The 26,295-nt window shown below is 40.2% G+C and overlaps 1 protein-coding gene and 1 non-coding gene across 7 annotated transcripts; one reads left to right on the forward strand and one right to left on the reverse strand.

Annotated features, from left to right (window-relative positions):
* On the forward strand, positions 1 to 26,258 carry LOC108133745 (uncharacterized). Of its 6 annotated transcripts, XR_011442293.1 has the most exons (9): positions 20,313 to 20,816; positions 22,707 to 23,069; positions 23,781 to 23,908; positions 23,978 to 24,221; positions 24,281 to 24,395; positions 24,465 to 24,606; positions 24,721 to 24,794; positions 24,985 to 25,505; positions 25,560 to 26,258. XR_011442293.1 is itself a non-coding variant. In XM_043210714.2 (8 exons), the coding sequence occupies exons 1-8, from the start codon at positions 20,624 to 20,626 to the stop codon at positions 25,181 to 25,183; spliced, it is 1,458 nt and encodes a 485-aa protein (XP_043066649.1). In that variant the 5' UTR covers positions 20,313 to 20,623; the 3' UTR covers positions 25,184 to 26,258. The 6 variants fall into 6 exon arrangements, 5 of the variants coding, with proteins under 5 accessions (XP_043066652.1, XP_043066654.1, XP_043066649.1 ...); XM_043210714.2 differs by having other exon boundaries at positions 24,985 to 26,258; XM_043210716.2 differs by having other exon boundaries at positions 20,315 to 20,816; positions 22,707 to 22,877; positions 24,985 to 26,258.
* On the reverse strand, positions 21,573 to 21,645 carry TRNAK-UUU (transfer RNA lysine (anticodon UUU)). The gene has a single exon. It is a non-coding gene; the product is annotated as a tRNA-Lys (tRNA).
* Positions 26,259 to 26,295: the final 37 nt, after the last annotated feature.

The following is a 26,295-nucleotide window of genomic DNA, read 5'->3' on the forward strand; positions in this document are numbered from 1 at the left end:
ATTCGAGAGCTTTACGCTGCCAGGAAGTGCTAAGCTCGCTCAATGCAACGCAGAAGAGGCCACCACAGGCAAGTGGCATCAGAGAGGTGGATGGTAATGGCAACAAACTGAGCACGGGGTCTGGCATATGCCGCTGCCACTGCCGTGGTATGTTGTTTGTTTTGATTTCGCTGCGCTCGCCCGCTCCTGAATTTGTTGTTGTAGCTTTAAGTGCTGCCACTTCTGCTGCTGCTGCGCTGCCGCGCTGCTGGGACCGTCGGCATTTTGGCATCGTGTTATTTTTATGCCTGGCCGCACGAGAAGCTGTCGCCTTCCTCTTTGCCGCATTTCAGCTGCCTCAGTCGCCAGCAGGATATCGAGGAGTGCAAGTCGCACGGTCGCCCATTTGTGTTTCACCGCTCCGATTCGATTGTAGCTCGTGTGGCACGCGGGTTGTGGCTCGTGTAATGCTGTTGATGCCACCGCTGCAGTGGCATGTGAAGTAAGGACGAGTGCAGTTGTAGACTTGGTAGAGTTTCGAATCGTGTCCTGACATTGTATCTGTGTTCGCGCTGGTGTCCTTGCGCCATCCTTAGCCTTGCTCACTGTCGCAGCAGGTTGAATCGTTTTTTGTTTTTTTTCGTATTGGTTACCTGCCGCCACCCCACTTGGTGGCAGCCTCTGCCGGCTGCCAATTGAATGCACCGTTTCAGGTGGGGATAAAAGCCTCCCCCGCGACACCCTCAAATAACCTCAAGACATTCGCAATCTGTGCATTAGCATAAGCATAAAGTGCCTGGATATTGACGCAAAATAGCCGGAAAACGAGATGCCATAAGCACGGGGGGACCCAAGGCTGCCTCGCTGCCAGCGTAGAGTCCACCATTATCCAAAAGGTGGAGCGGATGCCACTGCAAAATGCATTTAATTTCCCAGTAAAGAACGGCGACAGGACACGATGAGCGATCGGGGTAGCGGGGGAGCCGTTGCCGGGGGGCGACATGCTCGCGTAAGTCCGACGCCCGGACGTGGCAGCAAGATTGCGTATACGCCGTGTCCGCGCTCCGAGCCACCGCAGGACCTGGCCCTTGCTGTTCCGCCGCCGCCGCGCAATTGTCTCGCCATTCCGATGTCCTCGCTGCAAACGGCCAATGGACCCGGCAACAACAAAGGTGAGAGGAGCTAAAAGAGGTTAAATTTTTCACTAAAATGTATTAAACTTTTAATATTGAAATTTAACTTACAAAAAAAACAAGAAAAGGGCTTTCCAAGGTTAACAAAGCCGATACGGCATATGTCTTGTGTAATCGTTTGGCATTAATGGGATAATGAGCTCGTGGAGACAAGATGTTGGCATGCAATTGTTGTATTTGCTCTGCAAGCTCTGTCTTCTGAAATGAGGGCTAGACTATTAGCAATCGAAGCATATGTCCCTGGCAATCAAAACGATTCGTTCTCGAATTGTACTTATTTTTACCTTGGCTTGAGTTTTTTTCCCATCTTTTTCCTAATTTTCCCCCTAACGATTTCATCTACTAGGCCGTCGTCCCTTATTCAACTTTTTTTCCCCTTTTGTATCCTTTCATTTCGCATAAATTTGCATGCAATTTTTTGCAGCTAGCGGGGTGGCACGTGACTTTGATTGTCATTTCATTGTCTTCGGCAATCATCAAAACGCAAACAAAAATTGTTCAATTTTAAAAGAAGCTTCAACGGTGGTGTCCGGGGCACGGGTTGCAGACTGGGTATTTGAGTGACAGAGGTCGTCGCCGATGTCTGGCGCATCAAAATCGATTGGCAATTTGTCAGCGTTGATTGCAAACACTAAGATACAACGGAAAGCCCCAGCAAGCTTACAATATTCTATTTTAGATTTTAAAATAAGATTCGTATGAAAATAGATTTGAATGAAGAAGAAGGTAATACGGAAATAGTTTTAGAAATGAGTGGATAACTTTAAATTTGTTTGGAACTTTATTTAAGGTAGATTTCGAAGGTATTTTCAGTTAGTTTATAAAGCATTTAATAAAAACTATTTTTGTTATAAAGGAAATCCTCTTAAGGTGCTTTGAAATTACTCCTTAAAGTTCTTAAAGTGACTGTTGTAAAGCTGTAAAGCTTTTATGTAGGTTTGTATACATCATTTTTTACAATTAGGCAAGCTCCAGTTGCAGAATTTGTAGCTGTCAACGCATTTTATTGCAAATATGTTAAAACAAAGCGCCGGGACAGCAACAATAATGAAAACCGCCGACGGCATTGCAACTTAATTTAAAATTTATGATCCCATCGCCATCGCACCATTGCCTGCAAGAAAAGCAGAACGCCCCGACAGCAGAATGAACCCACAACTACGAGTAGACGACTACTACATACATATACAAAAATCGTCAACCCAGCCCAGCTGCAGCAAACTGGAAAATGCTGTAAGCACACTTGCTCGTAATTATAATTATGCTCAAAGTGACCCACAAAGCACACGACTTAAGACACAGGACTCGAATGGGAACTCGAACGGGGAGGATGCGATGGATACTTGTCGTTAATCTGACCCACTGAACGGACTCGAATTTAATGGACGCGCCCTGGGTCTGGGCCCTGGTTAATTAATATTTGCCCAGCCGGCTAGAACAGAGCTGCAAAAAATAGAGTCAATACGGACACGAACGTCCTTCTCGCCGCAAAGTAGGCAACGGAAAATATTCTCTCAGCGGCCAACACTGCGTATGATTTATGCAGCGTTTTCAGAAGCTGTTGCATATGCATGAGGAGAATTTGTGTTGCAAGTAGCAGCAGAAAAAAGAGAAACAAAATAAAGCCACAGTACCGGTGAGAAATAAGCAAACGGAGAAATAGCACCGCTTAACAATGCGAAATTGCGAATGCCAAACAGTAAATTGAAAAGCCAACTAGAAGGAAGGATATTGGGCGGCTAACCGGATCTTGAATGCTCTCGAGCTGCTGGAATAAATGTAGCTACTATCGAATACCAACTAAGCCGCTAGTCAGGGTGTTTATGGCCCAGAACACGAGCAACAGTCATTGGAATGATGCCAAATGGGTGTGGGCTTGAAAAAAAGTGGCAAGAGTGGGTGGTAAGGTCGTACCTGGACATGGACAAGGCTGATAAGTAGCTGGTGTGACATGGCAGAGGACTTCATTTATCAAAATTTATAGCACAGGCGACATCCACAATGCAATTTGCAGCTGGAACTACTGCAGATCCACCATAACTGCTGAAAGCCTTTTTTGTTTCGAAACTCTTGCCAAACGTCACAGTCAATTGATAATTTTTTTTGTTCCAGTCCTTGGCAGCTACTGCAAAGGTCAGAAATTGAATAGAATCCTGTGCCAGAGATTGCCACTGACAGTCGAAATATCAAAGAAAGTATGTAGTGCTAAGGTCAGGCTCATTACAGGGCCTTCCTTAAGAAAGGAGGGATATACATTTTGGATTTTTTGGCTGTGCATCGAGTATAGTTACAGCCATTCGGCCAAAGGTCGCTGTCAGTTGATGCTGATTGCCAATCGGATTAAATCTGAATGGAAGATAAATTTTATTTAGTGGCTTGCAGCCAAATATCAAAACAGCCAAATATTCTATTCAATTCTTCAATGACACTTGAAAGTAAGGGAAATGAAAACTCACAAATATTTACCTCTCAAGATTTCATTGTCTATTAGGACCTTAAGTAGCTCAACCACTTTTGCCGGATGATGTCCTTTTTCTTCACCATCATATCCGCCCTAATCCACTTTGCAAACCATATTCCTCATGCTCTGATTTATGCGGAAACAAAAAATCCCATAAAGTAAAATATGCTGGATATATATTTTTATAACATATTCGCAAAAAAACATATTCATCTTAAGAGTATGTGGGTGTGGGTGTGTGTATTCAGGGGAAATCTAACAATAAAAATCTTTAATGCATACGGCGCGGCATTCCGCTAAGCCGGCTAAGGACTCCATAAAACCCTTTTTCTCTCGTCGTACCACGAAATGTCTGCATTTACGATGGCGGACTGTGGATTCCAGGGCACCCACGAAAAGGCTCCTCCACTGCACCATGTAAAGACTTAAACTCGTTTTAAGCCAAGCCGGAAAACGTCGTGAAATTGAGCCCGAAATTGTGTCATGGAAAATAAGTAAACAGAAAAACATCTTCTTTCCCGGGAAATTTTCGTAAGCCAAGAAAGCCTCTTTCGCCACCGATGCTTCTAATTTATTTAATTATTTATGCTTTTGGCCTTTTCGGGCCAGACACTGTGTGGCATGCAAATGCAATAAGGGGCACACTGCAGGAAAAGCAAAAGTGAAATTGAGTTTTCGTGTTGCAGGCAGGCACAGCACCCCCTCCTCTCCAGACACCCCAAAGGATATACACTCCATGCCGCATTTTAGCGATGAATGCAAAGCTGTTTGGGTGAAAAATCGCTGACATTAAAGCGGAACGAAGAAATCCCCATAGGCGGGAATTTTCGCAAAAATGTGTGTCACTATTGCTGTGCTTTTAAGCGCCGAAAACTTTTGACGTTCATCACTTGGTGATAAGCCATTCTAATGACTTCGGCCCGGAATCCAAGGACATTGAAATTATTTTCCTGGAGGAGGTAGAGTTCAGTTCTTGTGGGAATAATTGATTTTTTGTTGCCGTTAAGCAAGATTAATGGGTTTTTCAACCAATCTTAAACAAATAAATACTTCACAAGCTTCGCAAACAGATTCATATTTATTTCCATGAAGGACATCCTTCAAACTAGCACAGTGACAAGATAATCTTGGTATAGTATCCGGATCTCTTCCGTATTATGTCCTAGTTGGTCCACCCTCTCTCCTAATTGCTTTTTGTGGCTTTTGTGGGCAGCGGAAAATCGTAAAAACGAGTCGCAAATTATTAGGGAAATTGACAAATTTCAAAAACAAGCGCATAAATAATGGCCATAATTAGCAGCACTTGACCAAACTCGGATGGAGTGGTGCGTTGGGCTAGGGATTGCGGGGGAACAGAGCCTTGTCAAGGCCGCAGACCGCACATATTTTTTCATAAAAATTTGCAATTTATGATGCCAGCTTAAACAGCCAAAAAGGAAGCGACTGATAGTGATAAATGGATGGAGAGAGTGGTGGGGTATTTTGTAGGTCGAGCTTTTTGTGCTTAAAATTGTGTTATTTATATTTGGAAAATAAATTTTGAATTTGGTTAAAGGGGTTCCATATTGTATAAAAACTTTATCCTCGTATAAAATGATAAATAATATAAAAGTAAAAGTTTGAAAAATCATTTCCAAATATCAGAAAAAAATGTATTTTATTTGTAAAATATACCCTACTTTAAAATATATAGGATCTTTCAAATTAAAAACATAACCCGGTCTTCTAAACATACATATATGTATATCATCTTTTGAAAACCTTCATAAATCAATCTGTTTATAAAAACCGTGACTTTTATCCCAGAAAAAATGTTATGCCGTCTTGTGTGCCAGGATGTGTGTGTTTTTTTTTTGTTCAACAATAAATTTCTCAATTTTCGATTTTCATTGTTGGCTGGCAGTAATTTTTCAGGCCAGAGATATGTGTCAACGACAGAGCCATAAATATCCAGACCCTGTCTTTGTCTTGGTCTCGATTTCAACGCCTCGTATGAATAATGACAGTAGAAATTAGTTTGGGATTTTATTTTGTCGCTGAACAATGAGCCCCAGACAGAACAGAACGCAGTTGATTTTGAGTGACAAGCATATCAGCGATCATAGCCTTTATAAGAAGAATTTATAACATCGATATTGAACCAAATGGTAGGAGTACGGACACCTTGGAAAGGTGTTCCCAGTGCTCAGTTTGTTGGCGATTGGCAAGGGAATCGGTGCAAAATGTTTCAGAACGCCTTACAGAAGGCCCGGGAAATGGGAAAACTGGAGATGAACTTCGACTTCGAGTCTACGGTGCTCGACTGCGAGCAGGCCAATACGAAACGGACCAAATTGTCGGCCTTGATGTACTGGGTTAAGAAACTCCATGAAAATCCCCCCGAGCCCCTGGAATGCGACTATATGAGTGAGTGCCAGAAATGTACATTTATTCAGATATATACGAGCTCGACTTATGCTCTGCCTCTAAGTGCAAACCAATTTCGAATAATTTGTGAAAATATTCTTAGCCTGTTGTGCGGGTCTGGTGCGTGCTCTTGGCCATTTGCCATAGGGAGCCGAGCGGGGGACTCAGGAGGTCGCCTGTTTGTTATGCGGGGTTATGGCCACTTGTGTCAGCAGAGCCATAATAGAGGGGAATTATTTATACATCAGCATTTTGGCATTTCGGCGTTCTTGCTCTTGCCAATGGCCAACAAGTTTCTGGGCCAAACCGATTCCACTCCCACTCGGTTTTCATAAATGTTATGTGTTGGCGGTAATTGCACTTTATTGTGGTTAGATCTTATGCAAATATGAGTATGTCCTTTGCTGGTATTTTCGGGCCACTAAAAATGAAACAGAATCCGAAATATTGGTTTGCTGAATTTTATATGATTTAGTGGGTGATTGGGTTTTAAAATTGTACCGCAAATTTGGTTAACTAATTTATAATTGTTTGGTTTTGGGATTGTATTTAGTTCAAAGCCGTTTATATGATTTCATTTTTTTTTGTGAGTTTGAATTGGACAAGTTTTAGGGGATAAAATATAAAATATTTAAGTTTAAAATAACTTACCTGTTCTAAACTTAATTTTAGACACTGTTCCCAATAAAAAGCATCTATTATAGTAGTATTTATACTTCTTCTTTTTATCCTCGCGAACAAATAAAAATGTGAAACTTTGTTTACCATAAAAGTTTGCCGCACGTACGAATGGAATACAATCAGCAAACTGTCCCCATAAAGCCCAATGCAGTTGCTCCTTCTCCAGCTTATTTTTGTTGTTGTTTGGTCTCCCCCACACATTCAAGCAAACACACACACACACACACAGAGAGAGCCGAAGCATAAACAGTTTCCGGCCGCAACATTTACGCGCATTTTCATTGCGAATTCGTTGGCTGCTGGTTTTCGGCTACTGTTTGGTATTTACACGTAATTTGCACAGCATTTTTCAATTTTATGTGCACGGAAATGGTATGACGTCGTTATTTATGGTGTCCCTTTGTGCTCAGCTATATACCCCCAGTACCCCAACCCTCTATTCCCGTATCATGTTGGCCATAAAGTGACGAAAACAGCTGCTAAAATTGAAACTGATGCAGGCGAAGCTAAAATGCTGACACAGATTTACTTGCAATTTTCTTTCCTCGCTGCAAATTTTCTTTTTTTCATTTATTTATTTTTCATGTTTTGTTGATGGTAATGGAATTTAAAATTCCGTTCAGCAAATGGGACAAAATAATCTTTTAGTGGTAATAGAGTGAGCCGGGAAATACACCCCGGATTTCGTTGGTATTTACTGTCTGATGGATGGACAGAAGGTTAGTCCAGTTGGGCCCAATAGCCAGTAGTTTTCCCGACCATCAATCGAGTATTTTTGCCCGGTGCGGCCCTTATCAGAATCAGTATAGAAACGAGAGGCTTTGTTTTATTATCTCTTGGATTGACAGTCTGGACATATGATGGGTTTGTGGGTCGGTGGGTGGGTGCTTTTGTCATGTGAGTGTTATTTAGTAATTAGAAAAGAATTTTAGGGAGTAGTCGAACAAAGGTGACTTTTTAACGACAAAAAAGGTTTATAATATAAGTTTAAAGAAAAGGAGTTTAATGACTGGCAACTCCATCAGGCCCCTACTGCTCCCCATTGGACTTTGCTTTGCCATCTAACAAAGTCATGTTGGGACTGTCATCGCAGCCAAATTTAATAAGCAAACTAGACATTGTGTAAATGGATGTCATAAATAACATACTACGTTCTGGCTGGTGGGTGCTTTCGAGTGATTGTGTGGGGAGGAAGAGCTCCATAAGTAACAATCAAGGTGACGTTTGCTAAGACAGTCTAGCCGAAAGGACTTAACTCAATAAAAACCAAATTAAAGTTCAGATAGCGGAAGACAATCACGTGCCAAGCACCAAGTTCCAAGAGTCGATGCGGGGTATGGGATATGACAAGAATAAGAACTACAACCAGTTAGGGCCAACAACAAAAAAAGTTACGACCCACTTAAACGCACAGAACAAACGAGTTAAACTAAAGCGAAGGGGGTTAAGCTAATTTATGCACACGTTGAGCGACTCATAACGGGCAACTTAAAAGACAACTTAGGATTCGCAACGCTGGTAAATGGTGACATTGGCAGCACCCTAGCCACGACCCCTCCTGAACGTAGAACCGCCTTCATCCCTGGAGAGGCACTTGAGTGGGCCATGAAAACGGAATTCATTTAAATTTATGAAGCGCGAAATTTAATTTGGATCATCCCAGCAACCAATGGCCAAAGTCTCAGACCACTTACCAAAATTGTTTATGGCATTATTGGCTAAATGCTACAAGTTGACGAAAGACACTAGTTAGAAATTTATACTTCTGGTGACAAAACACATTGGAATCGCAAAAACGGACATCCTGTGTTTCCCAAGGGTTCCCTCATCAGAATTTGAGAAAGTCTGGATAAAAAATTTCGTTCTTAGGTTTTAATGCAGATTGGAGCAGAATCCAACTACAAATCGTTTAAGGTATTCCTCTCAAGGATCGGATGAAAATTGGCCAAGATATGGACTTGGTTTGGGGCCAAAATGGAAATCCTGGATTTCCTAAATTTGAAAAATCGGGATCAAAATTTTGGTTTTGAGGTTTTGATGCAGATTGGAGCAGAATCCAACTACAAATCGTTTAAGGTATTCCTCTCAAGGATCGGATGAAAATTGGCCAAGATATGGACTTGGTTTGGGGCCAAAATGGAAATCCTGGATTTCCTAAAGGGTCCCCTCATAAAAGTTTGAAAAATCGGGATCAAAATTTTGGTTTTGAGGTTTTGGTGCAGATTGGAGCAGAATCCAACTACAAATCGTTTAAGGTAATCCTCTCAAGGATCGGATGAAAATTGGCCAAGATATGGACTTGGTTGGGGGCCAAAATGGAAATCCTGCATTTCCTAAGGGGTCCCCTCATAAAAATTTGAAAAATCGGGATCGAAATTTTTGTTTTGAGGTTTTGATGCAGATTGGAGCAGAATCCAACTACAAATCGTTTAAGGTATTCCTCTCAAGGATCGGATGAAAATTGGCCAAGATATGGACTTGGTTTGGGGCCAAAATGGAAATCCTGGATTTCCTAAGGGGTCCCCTCATAAAAATTTGAAAAATCGGGATCGAAATTTTGGTTTAGAGGTTTTGATGCAGATTGGAGCAGAATCCAACTACAAATCGTTTAAGGTATTCCTCTCAAGGATCGGATGAAAATTGGCCAAGATATGGACTTGGTTTGGGGCCAAAATGGAAATCCTGGATTTCCTAAAGGGTCCCCTCATAAAAATTTGAAAAATCGGGATCAAAATTTTGGTTTTGAGGTTTTGATGCAGATTGGAGCAGAATCCAACTACAAATCGTTTAAGGTAATCCTCTCAAGGATCGGATGAAAATTGGCCAAGATATGGACTTGGTTTGGGGCCGAAATGGAAATCCTGGATTTCCTAAGGGGTCCCCTCATAAAAATTTAAAAAATCGGGATCGAAATTTTTGTTTTGAGGTTTTGATGCAGATTGGAGCAGAATCCAACTACAAATCGTTTAAGGTATTCCTCTCAAGGATCGGATGAAAATTGGCCAAGATATGGACTTGGTTTGGGGCCAAAATGGAAATCCTGGATTTCCTAAGGGGTCCCCTCATAAAAATTTGAAAAATCGGGATCGAAATTTTGGTTTAGAGGGTTTGATGCAGATTGGAGCAGAATCCAACTACAAATCGTTTAATGTATTCCTCTCAAGGATCGGATGAAAATTGGCCAAGATATGGACTTGGTTTGGGGCCAAAATGGAAATCCTGGATTTCCTAAGGGGTCCCCTCATAAAAATTTGAAAAATCGGGATCAAAATTTTGGTTTTGAGGTTTTGATGCAGATTGGAGCAGAATCCAACTACAAATCGTTTAAGGTATTCCTCTCAAGGATCGGATGAAAATTGGCCAAGATATGGACTTGGTTTGGGGCCAAAATGGAAATCCTGGATTTCCTAAGGGGTCCCCTCATAAAAATTTGAAAAATCGGGATCAAAATTTTGGTTTTGGGGTTTTGATGCAGATTAGAGCAGAATCCAACTACAAATCGTTTAAGGTATTCCTCTCAAGGATCGGATGAAAATTGGCCAAGATATGGACTTGGTTTGGGGCCGAAATGGAAATCCTGGATTTCCTAAGGGGTCCCCTCATAAAAATTTAAAAAATCGGGATCGAAATTTTGGCTTTGAGGTTTTGATGCAGATTGGAGCAGAATCCAACTACAAATCGTTTAAGGTATTCCTCTCAAGGATCGGATGAAAATTGGCCAAGATATGGACTTGGTTTGGGGCCGAAATGGAAATCCTGGATTTCCTAAGGGGTCCCCTCATAAAAATTTAAAAAATCGGGATCGAAATTTTGGCTTTGAGGTTTTGATGCAGATTGGAGCAGAATCCAACTACAAATCGTTTAAGGTATTCCTCTCAAGGATCGGATGAAAATTGGCCAAGATATGGACTTGGTTTGGGGCCGAAATGGAAATCCTGGATTTCCTAAGGGGTCCCCTCATAAAAATTTAAAAAATCGGGATCCAAATTTTGGCTTTGAGGTTTTGATGCAGATTGGAGCAGAATCCAACTACAAATCGTTTAAGGTATTCTTCTCAAGGATCGGATGAAAATTGGCCAAGATATGGACTTGGTTTGGGGCCGAAATGGAAATCCTGGATTTCCTAAGGGGTCCCCTCATAAAAATTTAAAAAATCGGGATCGAAATTTTGGCTTTGAGGTTTTGATGCAGATTGGAGCAGAATCCAACTACAAATCGTTTAAGGTATTCTTCTCAAGGATCGGATGAAAATTGGCCAAGATATGGACTTGGTTTGGGGCCAAAATGGAAATCCTGGATTTCCTAAAGGGTCCCCTCATAAAAATTTGAAAAATCGGGATCAAAAATTGGCCAAGATATGGACTTGGTTTGGGGCCAAAATGGAAATCCTGGATTTCCTAAGGGGTCCCCTCATAAAAATTTGAAAAATCGGGATCAAAATTTTGGTTTTGAGGTTTTGATGCAGATTGGAGCAGAATCCAACTACAAATCGTTTAAGGTATTCCTCTCAAGGATCGGATGAAAATTGGCCAAGATATGGACTTGGTTTGGGGCCAAAATGGAAATCCTGGATTTCCTAAGGGGTCCCCTCATAAAAATTTAAAAAATCGGGATCGAAATTTTGGCTTTGAGGTTTTGATGCAGATTGGAGCAGAATCCAACTACAAATCGTTTAAGGTATTCTTCTCAAGGATCGGATGAAAATTGGCCAAGATATGGACTTGGTTTGGGGCCGAAATGGAAATCCTGGATTTCCTAAGGGGTCCCCTCATAAAAATTTAAAAAATCGGGATCGAAATTTTGGCTTTGAGGTTTTGATGCAGATTGGAGCAGAATCCAACTACAAATCGTTTAAGGTATTCCTCTCAAGGATCGGATGAAAATTGGCCAAGATATGGACTTGGTTTGGGGCCGAAATGGAAATCCTGGATTTCCTAAGGGGTCCCCTCATAAAAATTTAAAAAATCGGGATCGAAATTTTGGCTTTGAGGTTTTGATGCAGATTGGAGCAGAATCCAACTACTAATCGTTTAAGGTATTCTTCTCAAGGATCGGATGAAAATTGGCCAAGATATGGACTTGGTTTGGGGCCGAAATGGAAATCCTGGATTTCCTAAGGGGTCCCCTCATAAAAATTTAAAAAATCGGGATCGAAATTTTGGCTTTGAGGTTTTGATGCAGATTGGAGCAGAATCCAACTACAAATCGTTTAAGGTATTCCTCTCAAGGATCGGATGAAAATTGGCCAAGATATGGACTTGGTTTGGGGCCGAAATGGAAATCCTGGATTTCCTAAGGGGTCCCCTCATAAAAATTTAAAAAATCGGGATCGAAATTTTGGCTTTGAGGTTTTGATGCAGATTGGAGCAGAATCCAACTACAAATCGTTTAAGGTATTCCTCTCAAGGATCGGATGAAAATTGGCCAAGATATGGACTTGGTTTGGGGCCGAAATGGAAATCCTGGATTTCCTAAGGGGTCCCCTCATAAAAATTTAAAAAATCGGGATCGAAATTTTGGCTTTGAGGTTTTGATGCAGATTGGAGCAGAATCCAACTACAAATCGTTTAAGGTATTCTTCTCAAGGATCGGATGAAAATTGGCCAAGATATGGACTTGGTTTGGGGCCAAAATGGAAATCCTGGATTTCCTAAAGGGTCCCCTCATAAAAATTTGAAAAATCGGGATCAAAAATTGGCCAAGATATGGACTTGGTTTGGGGCCAAAATGGAAATCCTGGATTTCCTAAGGGGTCCCCTCATAAAAATTTGAAAAATCGGGATCAAAATTTTGGTTTTGAGGTTTTGATGCAGATTGGAGCAGAATCCAACTACAAATCGTTTAAGGTATTCCTCTCAAGGATCGGATGAAAATTGGCCAAGATATGGACTTGGTTTGGGGCCAAAATGGAAATCCTGGATTTCCTAAGGGGTCCCCTCATAAAAATTTGAAAAATCGGGATCAAAATTTTGGTTTTGAGGTTTTGATGCAGATTGGAGCAGAATCCAACTACAAATCGTTTAAGGTATTCCTCTCAAGGATCGGATGAAAATTGGCCAAGATATGGACTTGGTTTGGGGCCAAAATGGAAATCCTGGATTTCCTAAGGGGTCCCCTCATAAAAATTTGAAAAATCGGGATCGAAATTTTGGTTTTGAGGTTTTGATGCAGATTGGAGCAGAATCCAATTACAAATCGTTTAAGGTATTCCTCTCAAGGATCGGATGAAAATTGGCCAAGATATGGACTTGGTTTGGGGCCAAAATGGAAATCCTGGATTTCCTAAGGGGTCCCCTCATAAAAATTTGAAAAATCGGGATCAAAATTTTGGCTTTGAGGTTTTGATGCAGATTGGAGCAGAATCCAACTACAAATCGTTTAAGGTATTCCTCTCAAGGATCGGATGAAAATTGGCCAAGATATGGACTTGGTTTTGGGGCCAAAATGGAAATCCTGGATTTCCTAAGGGGTCCCCTCATACAAATTTGAAAAATCGGGATCAAAATTTTGGTTTTGAGGTTTTGATGCAGATTGGAGCAGAATCCAACTACAAATCTTTTAAGGTATTCCTCTCAAGGATCGGATGAAAATTGGCCAAGATATGGACTTGGTTTGGGGCCAAAATGGAAATCCTGGATTTCCTAAGGGGTCCCCTCATAAAAATTTGAAAAATCGGGATCAAAATTTTGGTTTTGAGGTTTTGATGCAGATTGGAGCAGAATCCAACTACAAATCGTTTAAGGTATTCCTCTCAAGGATCGGATGAAAATTGGCCAAGATATGGACTTGGTTTGGGGCCAAAATGGAAATCCTGGATTTCCTAAAGGGTCCCCTCATAAAAATTTGAAAAATCGGGATCAAAATTTTGGCTTTGAGGTTTTGATGCAGATTGGAGCAGAATCCAACTACAAATCGTTTAAGGTATTCCTCTCAAGGATCGGATGAAAATTGGCCAAGATATGGACTTGGTTTGGGGCCAAAATGGAAATCCTGGATTTCCTAAGGGGTCCCCTCATAAAAATTTGAAAAATCGGGATCAAAATTTTGGTTTTGAGGTTTTGATGCAGATTGGAGCAGAATCCAACTACAAATCTTTTAAGGTATTCCTCTCAAGGATCGGATGAAAATTGGCCAAGATATGGACTTGGTTTGGGGCCAAAATGGAAATCCTGGATTTCCTAAGGGGTCCCCTCATAAAAATTTGAAAAATCGGGATCAAAATTTTGGTTTTGAGGTTTTGATGCAGATTGGAGCAGAATCCAACTACAAATCGTTTAAGGTATTCCTCTCAAGGATCGGATGAAAATTGGCCAAGATATGGACTTGGTTTGGGGCCAAAATGGAAATCCTGGATTTCCTAAGGGGTCCCCTCATAAAAATTTGAAAAATCGGGATCGAAATTTTGGTTTTGAGGTTTTGATGCAGATTGGAGCAGAATGCAACTACAAATCGTTTAAGGTATTCCTCTCAAGGATCGGATGAAAATTGGCCAAGATATGGACTTGGTTTGGGGCCAAAATGGAAATCCTGGATTTCCTAAGGGGTCCCCTCATAAAAATTTGAAAAATCGGGATCCAAATTTTGGTTTTGAGGTTTTGATGCAGATTAGAGCAGAATCCAACTACAAATCGTTTAAGGTATTCCTCTCAAGGATCGGATGAAAATTGGCCAAGATATGGACTTGGTTCGGGGCCAAAATGGAAATCCTGGATTTCCTAAGGGGTCCCCTCATAAAAATTTAAAAAATCGGGATCGAAATTTTGGTTTTGAGGTTTTGATGCAGATTGGAGCAGAATCCAACTACAAATCGTTTAAGGTATTCCTCTCAAGGATCGGATGAAAATTGGCCAAGATATGGACTTGGTTTGGGGCCAAAATGGAAATCCTGGATTTCCTAAGGGGTCCACTCATAAAAATTTGAAAAATCGGGATCAAAATTTTGGCTTTGAGGTTTTGATGCAGATTGGAGCAGAATCCAACTACAAATCGTTTAAGGTATTCCTCTCAAGGATCGGATGAAAATTGGCCAAGATATGGACTTGGTTTGGGGCCAAAATGGAAATCCTGGATTTCCTAAAGGGTCCCCTCATAAAAATTTGAAAAATCGGGATCAAAAATTGGCCAAGATATGGACTTGGTTTGGGGCCAAAATGGAAATCCTGGATTTCCTAAGGGGTCCCCTCATAAAAATTTGAAAAATCGGGATCAAAATTTTGGTTTTGAGGTTTTGATGCAGATTGGAGCAGAATCCAACTACAAATCGTTTAAGGTATTCCTCTCAAGGATCGGATGAAAATTGGCCAAGATATGGACTTGGTTTGGGGCCAAAATGGAAATCCTGGATTTCCTAAGGGGTCCCCTCATAAAAATTTGAAAAATCGGGATCAAAATTTTGGTTTTGAGGTTTTGATGCAGATTGGAGCAGAATCCAACTACAAATCGTTTAAGGTATTCCTCTCAAGGATCGGATGAAAATTGGCCAAGATATGGACTTGGTTCGGGGCCAAAATGGAAATCCTGGATTTCCTAAGGGGTCCCCTCATAAAAATTTAAAAAATCGGGATCAAAATTTTGGTTTTGAGGTTTTGATGCAGATTAGAGCAGAATCCAACTACAAATCGTTTAAGGTATTCCTCTCAAGGATCGGATGAAAATTGGCCAAGATATGGACTTGGTTTGGGGCCAAAATGGAAATCCTAGATTTCCTAAGGGGTCCCCTCATAAAAATTTGAAAAATCGGGATCAAAATTTTGGTTTTGAGGTTTTGATGCAGATTGGAGCAGAATCCAACTACAAATCGTTTAAGGTATTCCTCTCAAGGATCGGATGAAAATTGGCCAAGATATGGATTTGGTTTGGGGCCAAAATGGAAATCCTGGATTTCCTAAGGGGTCCCCTCATAAAAATTTGAAAAATCGGGATCGAAATTTTGGTTTTGAGGTTTTGATGCAGATTGGAGCAGAATCCAACTACAAATCGTTTAAGGTATTCCTCTCAAGGATCGGATGAAAATTGGCCAAGATATGGACTTGGTTTGGGGCCAAAATGGAAATCCCGGACTTTACAAGGGGGTCTCTCATAAAAATTTGAAAAATAGGGATCGAAATTTTGGTTTTGAGGTTTTGATGCAGATTGGAGCAGAATCCAACTACAAATCGTTTAAGGTATTCCTCTCAAGGATCGGATGAAAATTGGCCAAGATATGGACTTGGTTTGGGGCCAAAATGGAAATCCTGGATTTCCTAAGGGGTTCCCTCATAAAAATTTGAAAAATCGGGATCGAAATTTTTGTTTGTGGCTTAAGATGCAGATTGGAGGGGAATGGAACTTCAAATCGTTTATGGTACTTCGGTTAAGGATCGGGTTTTAAATTTAAAATATATAGACATTGATGGATCATAGATGAATATTTTGTATATAATCTTTTACAAGGGTATCCAAACGTGTTTCTGATAAGCAGAACAAAAATTATGCCATACACTGCATCAGCGTATGCCATTTGGTGTCTAATTATCCTTGTTTTTCTCAAGCTCCTAATGGGAAGTTGCGTGTTTGCTTGCCGCAGTCTAAAAATGCAACAATGTGACATGCAACTCGGTCCTGTGGCAGGGCTAATCCCTGGGCGGTATTCATGACATCTGCGGTGAGCTCTGGGTCAGGAATAGGTAGCTCAGACCCAAACACATGTAAATCACTTTTGCTCTCCGGAGGACCTGCCAGTCGGAGGCACCAAAATGAAAGCTTTTCAAAATGTGGCTACCACCGGAGCTGGGGATTTGGGCCAACTGCAGAAATATATGCAAATAATTTATGTCCTGCCTTTGTTGCTCGGAATTAGCCAAGAATACTTGAGCATGAAATATTCAAAGATTATTCTAATCTCAGAAGTTTGAATTTATATTATAGCTCATTGCATACTGTAAATACTATTAATTATTCAAGAAGAATTAATCAATACCATAACAATTTTAAGAGACGTTTATGTTAGCCATGGCTTAAGTAATGACCGGTTTTATAGACTTGCAATTAGTTGGTAACCGCAAAGTGAACGGAAAAAAGCGAACGACTTCCGGATGCCAAAGTCAAACTTTCCACGTTGCGGGGCTAAAAGGGAAGTAGATGACAGGAGCGGGAATTTCTAGAACCGAGCCAGCACATAATCAATAAAAATGTTTCCCTGTTCGTCCTGGCAGTCAGCACAAATAAACAAACGCAAAAAAAAAACAAAACGAACAAGGAAACATAGTTATAAACGGACACCTAAAAAAATGTATAAATTGGTATGGTTTGGAATCAAAAGTGACTATTAAGTATAGGATCTTGTAACATATATATTTTTAGGAAACAAAATTTAATTAAATATTATTTGGATACCTTTCGATTTAAAAACATTCTTTGCATTAAAGGGCCATGTTTTCGGGCCTGATATACCCCATTGACAGATCCTGTTTACAGGGCAATCCATAAAAAACAGAACCACTCTGTCTGTTGCGTTTTATTTGTTGTTTGTTTCATGTTATTTTTTTCTTCACTGCCAGTCAGTCCCAGCAAGCTCGCTCCGGATAAATTTCGATTTCATTTTCACTTGCTATTGTTTGGTCGCACTGTAAGGAACTTTCATCGGGAAATGGGAAGCTAAAGTGTTTTCGCCACACATGAAATGAAATGAAATGAAATACAATGCAGTAAATATTTGATTAATCACCGAAAAAATAGTGTCCGGCAGACACGGCGTATACGCAACAAGTGACAAAAGAGGTCGACGAACGATGAGCTTTTGTTTATTAATTTTTAAAAGTTAAAGTCCATGTAGTGGCATAGAAAGGTAATATTGAAAATTCTGCTCACCGGCAAACGAGAGATGCGACATCGCCGTCGCGTCGGCGGCGGAAAAACGGAAAAGCGGAAAAGCTCTCCAAGTGCCAGTTGAATTCTTGGCCCGTCACAGGCCAAACGTACGCTTCTCATATAATATAGTATATCCCTGGTAGCGATTCGTTTGTGGAGCGTGAGCGTGTGAATATTGGAAAAAATATTAATGGTCTAACAATCGCTCTATTGATTGACTCCTTTGGTGTTCGATGACGCATTGCTACATAGTGTATTATTAAATACATATATATTAGATTCGTTTAAGTGTCATGTGCCTCTGGCCTACCTATGTTTGATAAATTAAATGAATTAGTGTGCCTACCAGGCTGAGCAAGAATATTACGCATACGTCCCGTGTTCCGTGCAAACAAAAATTCGCTAATCGTTCGAACGAACTTGGCTCCTGCGTCCTGGGTTTGTTTCTGCCCGCCTGAAACCAGTCCAAACCAGTTGGTCAAACCGCCAAGACCGCCGAATAAAAATGCAAAACAATATTTTGCCATTAGAAAGAAATGAAAAATGACTAAAATCATTCAGAGCACAAAAATCATTGTGAGGTGAAGTGCACTTGTAATTTTCGGAAAATGTGCAAAAATCTAAATTTACCAAACCTGTTTTTATAAAAAATAAAAAAAAGTGATGTATTTCCTAACAAGGAACATTTTAAACACAGATTTTCCAAGGTTTTTCTTGTGGCTTTTGCTTGACAACAAAATTTTAAGAAATATGTGGAACAGCGACATTTATGTATAGATTTTATATAAAAACTGAAAAGAACAAAAAGTCGAATTATTTTTTCAGCATTTAGCTTGCTTATCTTCAAACCCGGCTCATGTATCTATATGTATGTATCGGTCATACTCCTCAGATCCATTATTCTGCACAGTACCCTTATCCTTCACAAAGTAAATTGGAAGAAAAGATCACACTTAAATCGGCGCATGTATGATGTACATAGAACTCATAATTATATAAAATATTATAGAAATTGTTTTTTTTTGCGTGCAACCAAGGTCAAGGGCCGAATATTCCTTTGGCCTAACGAGCCCAGCACGAGCCCCTTCGCCCCCCACAGCACCAACCCCCTTTGCGTGATGAAAATCTAATTTTATAATTTTCGTGACTCTTCTTCTTGTTTTGGTTTTTATTTTATTTTTTCTCTTATTTTTGGCAAAGCAGAGAACGCAAAATTTTATTTCATTGGCTTGTTTATTTTTGGCTACAAAACGAAGAAAATTTTTGCTCTTCTTTTTTTTTGGGTTATTATCTCTTACACTGGTCTTGGCTTCTTGATTGTTTCGTTCGGCATTTGTTGTGATGTGCGGTGTGTGTGCGACATTGTGGTGGCCATTTGATGATAATCATTATTGCTGTAACTGGGCTCGTAAAAAAAATTAATTATTGTCGCCCCCGAGCCACTTGAAAGTGCTGTAAAAACGTTTACGATCCACTCGACTTGGTTCTCGCCTTAGTTGATGGCCTGCGTGATTGACTCTCTGGCTAAAAAGGCCAGTTCTGCCCAGCCATCTGATGAGAATAATCGAGTGCTGAAGGAATTATGCTTAACTAATGCATTCTGCCATATTGCTGATGATTGACTTGGGTAATGGTTTAATATTCTGCTTACAAAATTAAAGACTATTTGGCTAAAAGTTTATTTGCCAATAAAGAGTTATGGCAAGCTGTTTGGGAAATACTTTCGTAATTTCGTATGTATTTCCATTGCCGAATTTATCAAAATGTTTTATCGGGTTTTTTGCTTTTTAATGCTTTAATTGGGCCACCAGGCTGTTGGTAAGCACTTTTAAATTGGCATAAGAAATCTCGCCCACTCTTCTGCCGGACAGCTGCCGGAATTTACCGCGCCAAGGCAATCAATAAGCAACCATAAAACTAATTGCGCCGTGTCTTGAACTAATTAAACTCGCACAAATACATGCCTATAGAATCCTATACCCACTCACACTCGAAAGGATTGTAATTGCCTGGCTTTTTTTGGTCCTCACGTGCCACATAAAGGAACTTGAGCTCGGGTTCGCGTATCCTGTAAGTGACTTCAGCCCTCTCCTGTTCGGTTCGGTGTGGCTGAGCTAAGTAATTTTGAGCCGGAAACGGGCAATTTCCGCTCACTGTTACCACACTCACGCCCACTTCCACGCACACCCATGCACACTCTAGGGCATGGCACTTGGCCCCGAAAGTACCGGTGCTAGTACTGCCATATTTTTTTTCTTGTCCAAGTCAAGCAGCTAGGAAGTATGATTATGGTTGTACTAGATGAGCTTTTTTAATCACATTAAATAATCATTAATTACAAGATATTTATGAATTACTTAATAACTTGAAGAATGGTAATATTTTTTGAATAGTGAATTATTATATTTATGAATTACTTAAGAACTTGAAGAATGGTAATATTTTTTGAATAGTTCAGGATTTTCTCTGGAATTGTAAATAAATTACACTTAACACTTAACTACACTTATTCTTTAAAGCTGTTAGTAAGTTCATTAAAGTGTATACTTTTCTCAAAAGTAATAAAAAATTGATCAAGAAATTTAGTAAAATAAACTCTAATGACATAAAAACATCAACTTTGACCTTACAATTAGCGTATAAAAACCCAACTGAAACTCTCTATCAACGATAGGAAGACTGAATATAATAAAGAATTATCATTATCTCCACTGTTGGCAGTGTGACCTCGCTAAAAGCAAATAAATTGCCGGTCTTTTAAAACAGAAATTAAAATTGTTTTCCACAAATAACAAAAGCAAACAAAAACTGTCGACTGAGAATAAAAAATTAAACATTTATTCAAATAAAGCTACCAAATCTGATAACAAAGAGAGAGACGGCAATCAAAAACTAAGCTCACCCACAATTACAAATACCTAAAACAAGTACACACACAGATACGGTCGACAATTAGAAAAACAAGAACAAGAGCACCACCACCACCACTACCACCACAGACCACCACCTAAAAAATCATCTACAAGCCACCCATCCTCGTACCACCGAACTCACCATGAATTTAATGTTTCGCAAGAATTTCCGCGAGGGGGCGAGCAAATCTGGCGGAGGAGGCGGTAAGCTTCAATCGAAGGCGAACAGGACGAAGAGGTCGCGGGACATGGGACTGGTGCAGCAGCCAGAGGAGATCCACTACAGGACTCACCTGTTCTTCTCACCCAACCGACCCGGTTACGATGTCGGCGAAGGTAAATTGTCGTTAGCCTTGCAACAACAACAGCAACACAAGCAGCAGCAGCAACAACAAAGCAAAAGCAAATACAGTACTCAATCGAAATAGTGAACCAAAAAACCTTATACATATATTAACATTAAAATTTATAAATTAGAAACAAAACATTAACCTTTAAATCTTATTTTTCACTAAAACACATTTTGAATTCACTTTATCGATTGTGTACTTTAGACATTTTTGCCTAGCGTCCATTTCAATCATCCACAAACATGGCACACCTTATATCCCCAACTTTCTCTCTCTCTCTGTCACTTTCTCTGTCTTTCTTCTCCCCTGTCTCTATCCTGCTCTGTCCCCCTTGATTACTTTGATTCCTTTGTAGTCGCTTGGGCCTGGCTCTCAGTTACAGTTACTTGTGCTCCATTAACCTGACATTTGCATTCCAGCCATTTGCAGGGCATTCAATAGAAATGTTTTCATCAATTTCGCAAACAGCCGGCTGACAGGTGGGCCCATCTATGGCGGGGTAATGGAAGGTTACCTTAATTGAGGCATCAATATTTATGAAGAGCAACAGCTTAATTCTGGTGTAGTGTCATTATAATTGAAAGCCGAATTCGAGTGGCTAATTAGAGTTTAATTTATGGGTATGAAAAAAGTTTATAAAAGTTTGTTTTAAAGAAATAAATGCCTGATATAAATAATAGAATGGAAACGTTATAATTGTAGGGTTAGAAAAAATTAAAAAAAAAAAAACAAAAGTTTAGTTCGCCCGAGCAGGGACTTGAACCCTGGACCCTTGGATTAAAAGTCCAATGCTCTACCGACTGAGCTACCCGGGCACTTGATAATACTGCGCCTTATTTATCATCTTAAAACAAAGCAAGTCAGAATGAATGCCAAGAAAATGGAATTCTTAAATTAGAAAAATGACTTAAAATGACTATTAATTTAGCGTGCCTAATTTTGTTTTTTATGTTTGGTAAAATGATAAGGGCCGCCTACGTTTTCCATCTTTTTCTGAGATTTAAATTAAATAATAGTGCAACACTCCCGCCTTTTAAGTTTTATGAGCGTACATACATATGTGAGAAAGGACATTTTTGGGTGGGTGTGTGTAAGTGTCAGCTAATCTAGCAATTTCCAGTTGGCTTGGCTTAAAGGGCACGAAACTCACACAAAAAGCCAAAAGGCAAAACGTATGTAAGTTACTATTTCATTTCCCATATAACTATATTTCTATCCCCAACCGCCTGTGGCAATGGCCTTGAAACTGAGTCGGATTCGAAGGACGAAAGAGCTTTCAGCATCATTGGCATATGCAGCACAGCCCACTAATCCAAAAAACTGATGAATGTGTCTAGTCTAGAAATCTTTGTTTTAAGAAAGGAGTTTCCTTTTCTTTGGGAGCTCATGGTTATCCTTAAAAGTAATCAGTAATTTAAAGTAATCAGGGGAATAAGAGTATTAACATTTACCTTCTTTAAAGAGATTTTTTTCCATATAAACTAAATACTAAAACTAAACGACTACGATTGTTATCCCTTCCATTATCCCTTCCCAATTATAGATTCTTTTAGAATAGAAATACAGAAGATTTCAATGTCTTTCTAATCTTTTCCACTTAAGTATCTCTCTTTAAGTTTGTAAGCTTTTAAAGTCTTAAAAAATCAACATTTCCTTTCAGAACCAGAAACCTTAAGCTCCTAATCCAAAAAAATACCCCCACACACCAACAACGTTGTTGTTGTTTAGAATTCTTTCGCACATTCATTATTTCTTCCACCCCAACAACGCCCTCTGATTTGTTGTTTTGTTTGCTGCGTGTGTGTGCGTGCGTACACGTGTTTGTTTGTGTGTGTGTGTGTTGTGCATATAAAGTATCGACAGCCTCCAATTGCAGAACGATGTAGCGCCCTGTCAGGCATTCCGAGCACCCCGCTGTCGAGCACCGCCCCCTCCCTGGCCCTGCCCGGCAACCTGCCCTACGAGCTGGACTCGCCCCAGCCGCTGGTCGACCGTCGACCTTCCTTCTCCCTGATGCGATGGAACAGCAACGGCAGCAGCGGACCGGGTACAGAATCCAACAGTGCTAGTAACAGTTTGATCCGCCTGCAACAGCAGCAACAGCAGCAGCAACAGCTACAGCAGCAACATCAGCAGCTATTGGCAACAGCAACAACAGCAACACTGGGGTACGCTGATGCAACGGTGGCCACGGCAACAACAACATTGCTAGCGGCCGCGGCTGCAGCCACGCGGCAAGGTTTGAGTCCCCCAACCCCGAGAGTCCCATCTGATTATGAAACTGAATCCGATCAGATGCGATCTCAACTATAGTTGTTGTTGTTGCTGCCCAAATATCGATCAACACTAATGTCATTTTTACACAGAAACACACTAGAACACTCAAAGCTCCTTCCACACTAAAAAAAGATATACATCCCTTAATGGCGTATACTGCACATCCTCCAAGATCCTCCTCCTAATCCCGATAATATCCTGTTCTATCCCCTGCACGTTGTGTTGTTTGTAGCTAACCTCCAAGAGTTTTCGATTTTAACAATTCTACTTCTATGTTGCTGTTGGCAGTTACTCGTTTCCTTTTCTAGTTCCTTTTCTGATTATTGGTAATACAAATTTTTACGCTAAAAACCAACTTAGAACTATAAAAAATCTCAAAGTCAGCCAGCTAAATCCTTGGGCAGGGAAAATACTAAATTACAGCACTAAAGCTTTCAAAAGGAGCCAACATCCTGTAACTGCAGCAAAGGCCTTTATTAATCTCAACTCACAAAGGATTTTGAGGCTAAGGCTTTTAGCTGCCTATTTTCAAAGAAATTATCATGGGAGTGTTGTAATTATCACCGTCAGCTTGCCAAGGCTAACACGTTATATTATAAGTTTTAAAATGAATGGCCAATTATTGTTTCTGCTTTTGTTCCAAAATTAATCAAATTTTTAATGTAAATTGCAGTGAACTTTGGTAGTAGTGCCAACTCGGGAGTTACGAGAGCTGAACCCATTTCTCTGGCTACCCTTGATCGTGATTGCTTCATTATTCCGGTGCACAGTGTGGATCGTTTCCTGCCAGCCGGGATACCAGTAAGTATAATTAAAATTAAAAAATATAAAATATAATACATGATATTTTATTTTAAAAAACCTTATTAGCTGCCTGCTTTAAGCGCCGATGGAAAGGCTACTAGTCCTTTGAGTGTCCTAGAAGTCTCTGATCCTAAGCTATGCATTCTGGTCCATTTAATGAGTCCCCTGGAGGCCATTGATCCGGTAATGGAATCCCCGCTGGCCCATCCGCTGCTAAAACAGCGCTCCATTGCCGCAGAGCTATTGACTGAAGTGCAGCAGGCCAATACTGCCGTTGGCGGCATGCTCTTGGCCAACATGGAGAAGAGCTGTGAGTTGATGGCTTTAAAAAAAAATTAACTTACGAAGTTTAACATTTCTCTCCTCCAGCCGAGTTCCCCTTTATATCCTATTACCTGATCAATACGCTCCAAACGGATCCTTCCAACTTCTACGCCGGCCTGCGCGTCTCCTCCTTGTCAAAGTTTGAGCCAAAGGCCCTCAAGTGAGTGTCCCAATCAGGGCTGGCAATTGCCTATTTATGTACCAATCTTGATTGTAATCCGCATTCCAGATACACTGCCGCCCACACCCTGGACCTCTATAGCGAGGTGGCTGCCATTTGCCGTCCGCCTCTTGTCTTGCCCTCGAACGAGGCCGGCAGCTTCAAGAAGTCGCAGACAGCAGCTACCGGCTATATTATTAGTGTTTTCAAGGTGGGCGATGTCCGAGTAGTGAAATGAAAAAAAAAAAAAACAAAGAAGGAGCAGTCGGAGAAGCTGCCTGAAATGTGCAGAAATTTCATAAAAAATTCAATTTTAATTCCGCAGGTTTTTGAGGGCGACGATGGCGAACGATTCGAAAAGAACTGGCTTTACTGGACCGGTGCCCGAATGTTGTACAGGTACACGCTGAAAAAAGAGTTGAGAAATAAAGGTTATAAAATAAAATGCTAATATACATACATGGAAGTTTGAGGTTTCTACTTTCAAAGTATATACAATTTTAAAATTTTTTATTTTTTCTAAATCCTTTTTTATTAATTTTTCTTCCTTCCTGATTGATAAATTTACCATTTTGCTACGCCATTCCAGGTACCTGCCACGTGCCGCCGGTCTGCGGCGCATCGCCCTGCACAAGAGCACTTCACAGAAGGGCGACAAGATGTATCTGCTGGTGTGCGAGTGCGCCGATCTGCTCAAGGACATCTCGCTGGCCGCATTCCTGATACCGGCGTTGCGGGCCAGGCTCTGCGGATACACGGGACTCTACCGACCAATACAGGCCTTTTAGTGATGGATACTGGCTACTGGGTTTAACAGGCAAATCTACATCTATTTTCTAACTTGTGTATAGTTAATTAATTAAATAACGAATCTAGGGCTAAGGCTAACACCTAATGCGAAACAAACACTGCAATTGTGAAAAAAGCTGCACCTTTTACGTGATTCTGATTCTACACTAACTAGGCATTAACAAATTTTAAAACCCTCTCTAGTCGAAGTCATTTAAAAATAAGCAGTAGACCATATACTCAAGGTAACTCCATATCGTGTGCTAGATTTTTCTATAAAATCATATAGAGACAAGCCCAATTAATAGGACCATATCTAGTGTGAGTTGTTCTAGCGAAAGAAGAAAACTTCCATTTTAACCACAAAACCAATAGAAGATACAGTGGGAACTTAATATGTATACCTATATTTATTAGAGAACAAACGAGCAGTTAATCACAATTAAAAACGCTGAATTTTGCGCTGAAAAGTAGGATATGAAATCTGCAAACCAAAAGTCAATTCTTAGCATTAGATCAAGATTAAATGAATATAAAAGTCTATGGAAAAGCAGGAAAGAGCGGGCTGAGAAATGGGTTTCAGTAGTGGGTTGGGGGAATTAGCTAACTTTGCCCAAATCTAACACAAATCTGCCAAAGTCAAAGCAAAAATAAGCCTAATGTTAATTAATAAACAATTTCAATTTTACAAACTAAGCCTAATATGTAAGCCACAAAAGATTGTCTAAAATTATTAAATTATTGCTTGGCTTAGGAAATAAAACAAAATATTATAATTACTTAAAAAAGAATTGTAAATAGTTAGTGGACTTTGTAGAGGCGCTGCACCCACTCACTCGCCCATCAAATGCCGTTTTCTCGTATTTCAAAACTCTTTAATTTTGCAAAATAACAACAGAATCAAATAGTGCTGTGATAATTAAATAAAGCAGAAAAAAGCCCAAAAAATCCCCAACTGGATAAAAATGTAGCAAGAACACTTGTTACAAATATCTTGAAGAAACAAAAACTATTGTAAAAACAAGCCATTAATTCACCCAGTCAAGGACAATATCATCTAGCTGCCATTTAAATGATTTAGCTTACTTTTTCTCTGGAAATCAATTTAATT

The sequence above is a fragment of the Drosophila bipectinata genome, chromosome 2R (genome assembly GCF_030179905.1).
Source record: "Drosophila bipectinata strain 14024-0381.07 chromosome 2R, DbipHiC1v2, whole genome shotgun sequence".
Taxonomy (NCBI): Eukaryota; Metazoa; Arthropoda; class Insecta; order Diptera; family Drosophilidae; genus Drosophila; species Drosophila bipectinata.

What these genes read in the sequence shown, in the direction of transcription:
- LOC108133745 (XM_043210714.2), top strand. Translation starts at nt 20,624, where the DNA reads ATGAATTTAATGTTTCGCAAGAATTTCCGCGAGGGGGCGAGCAAATCT. An exon ending in TCCTGCCAGCCGGGATACCA is followed by an intron (nt 23,909 to 23,977) that starts GTAAGTATAATT and finishes AAACCTTATTAG; the next exon opens with CTGCCTGCTTTAAGCGCCGA. An exon ending in GGCCAACATGGAGAAGAGCT is followed by an intron (nt 24,222 to 24,280) that starts GTGAGTTGATGG and finishes TCTCTCCTCCAG; the next exon opens with CCGAGTTCCCCTTTATATCC.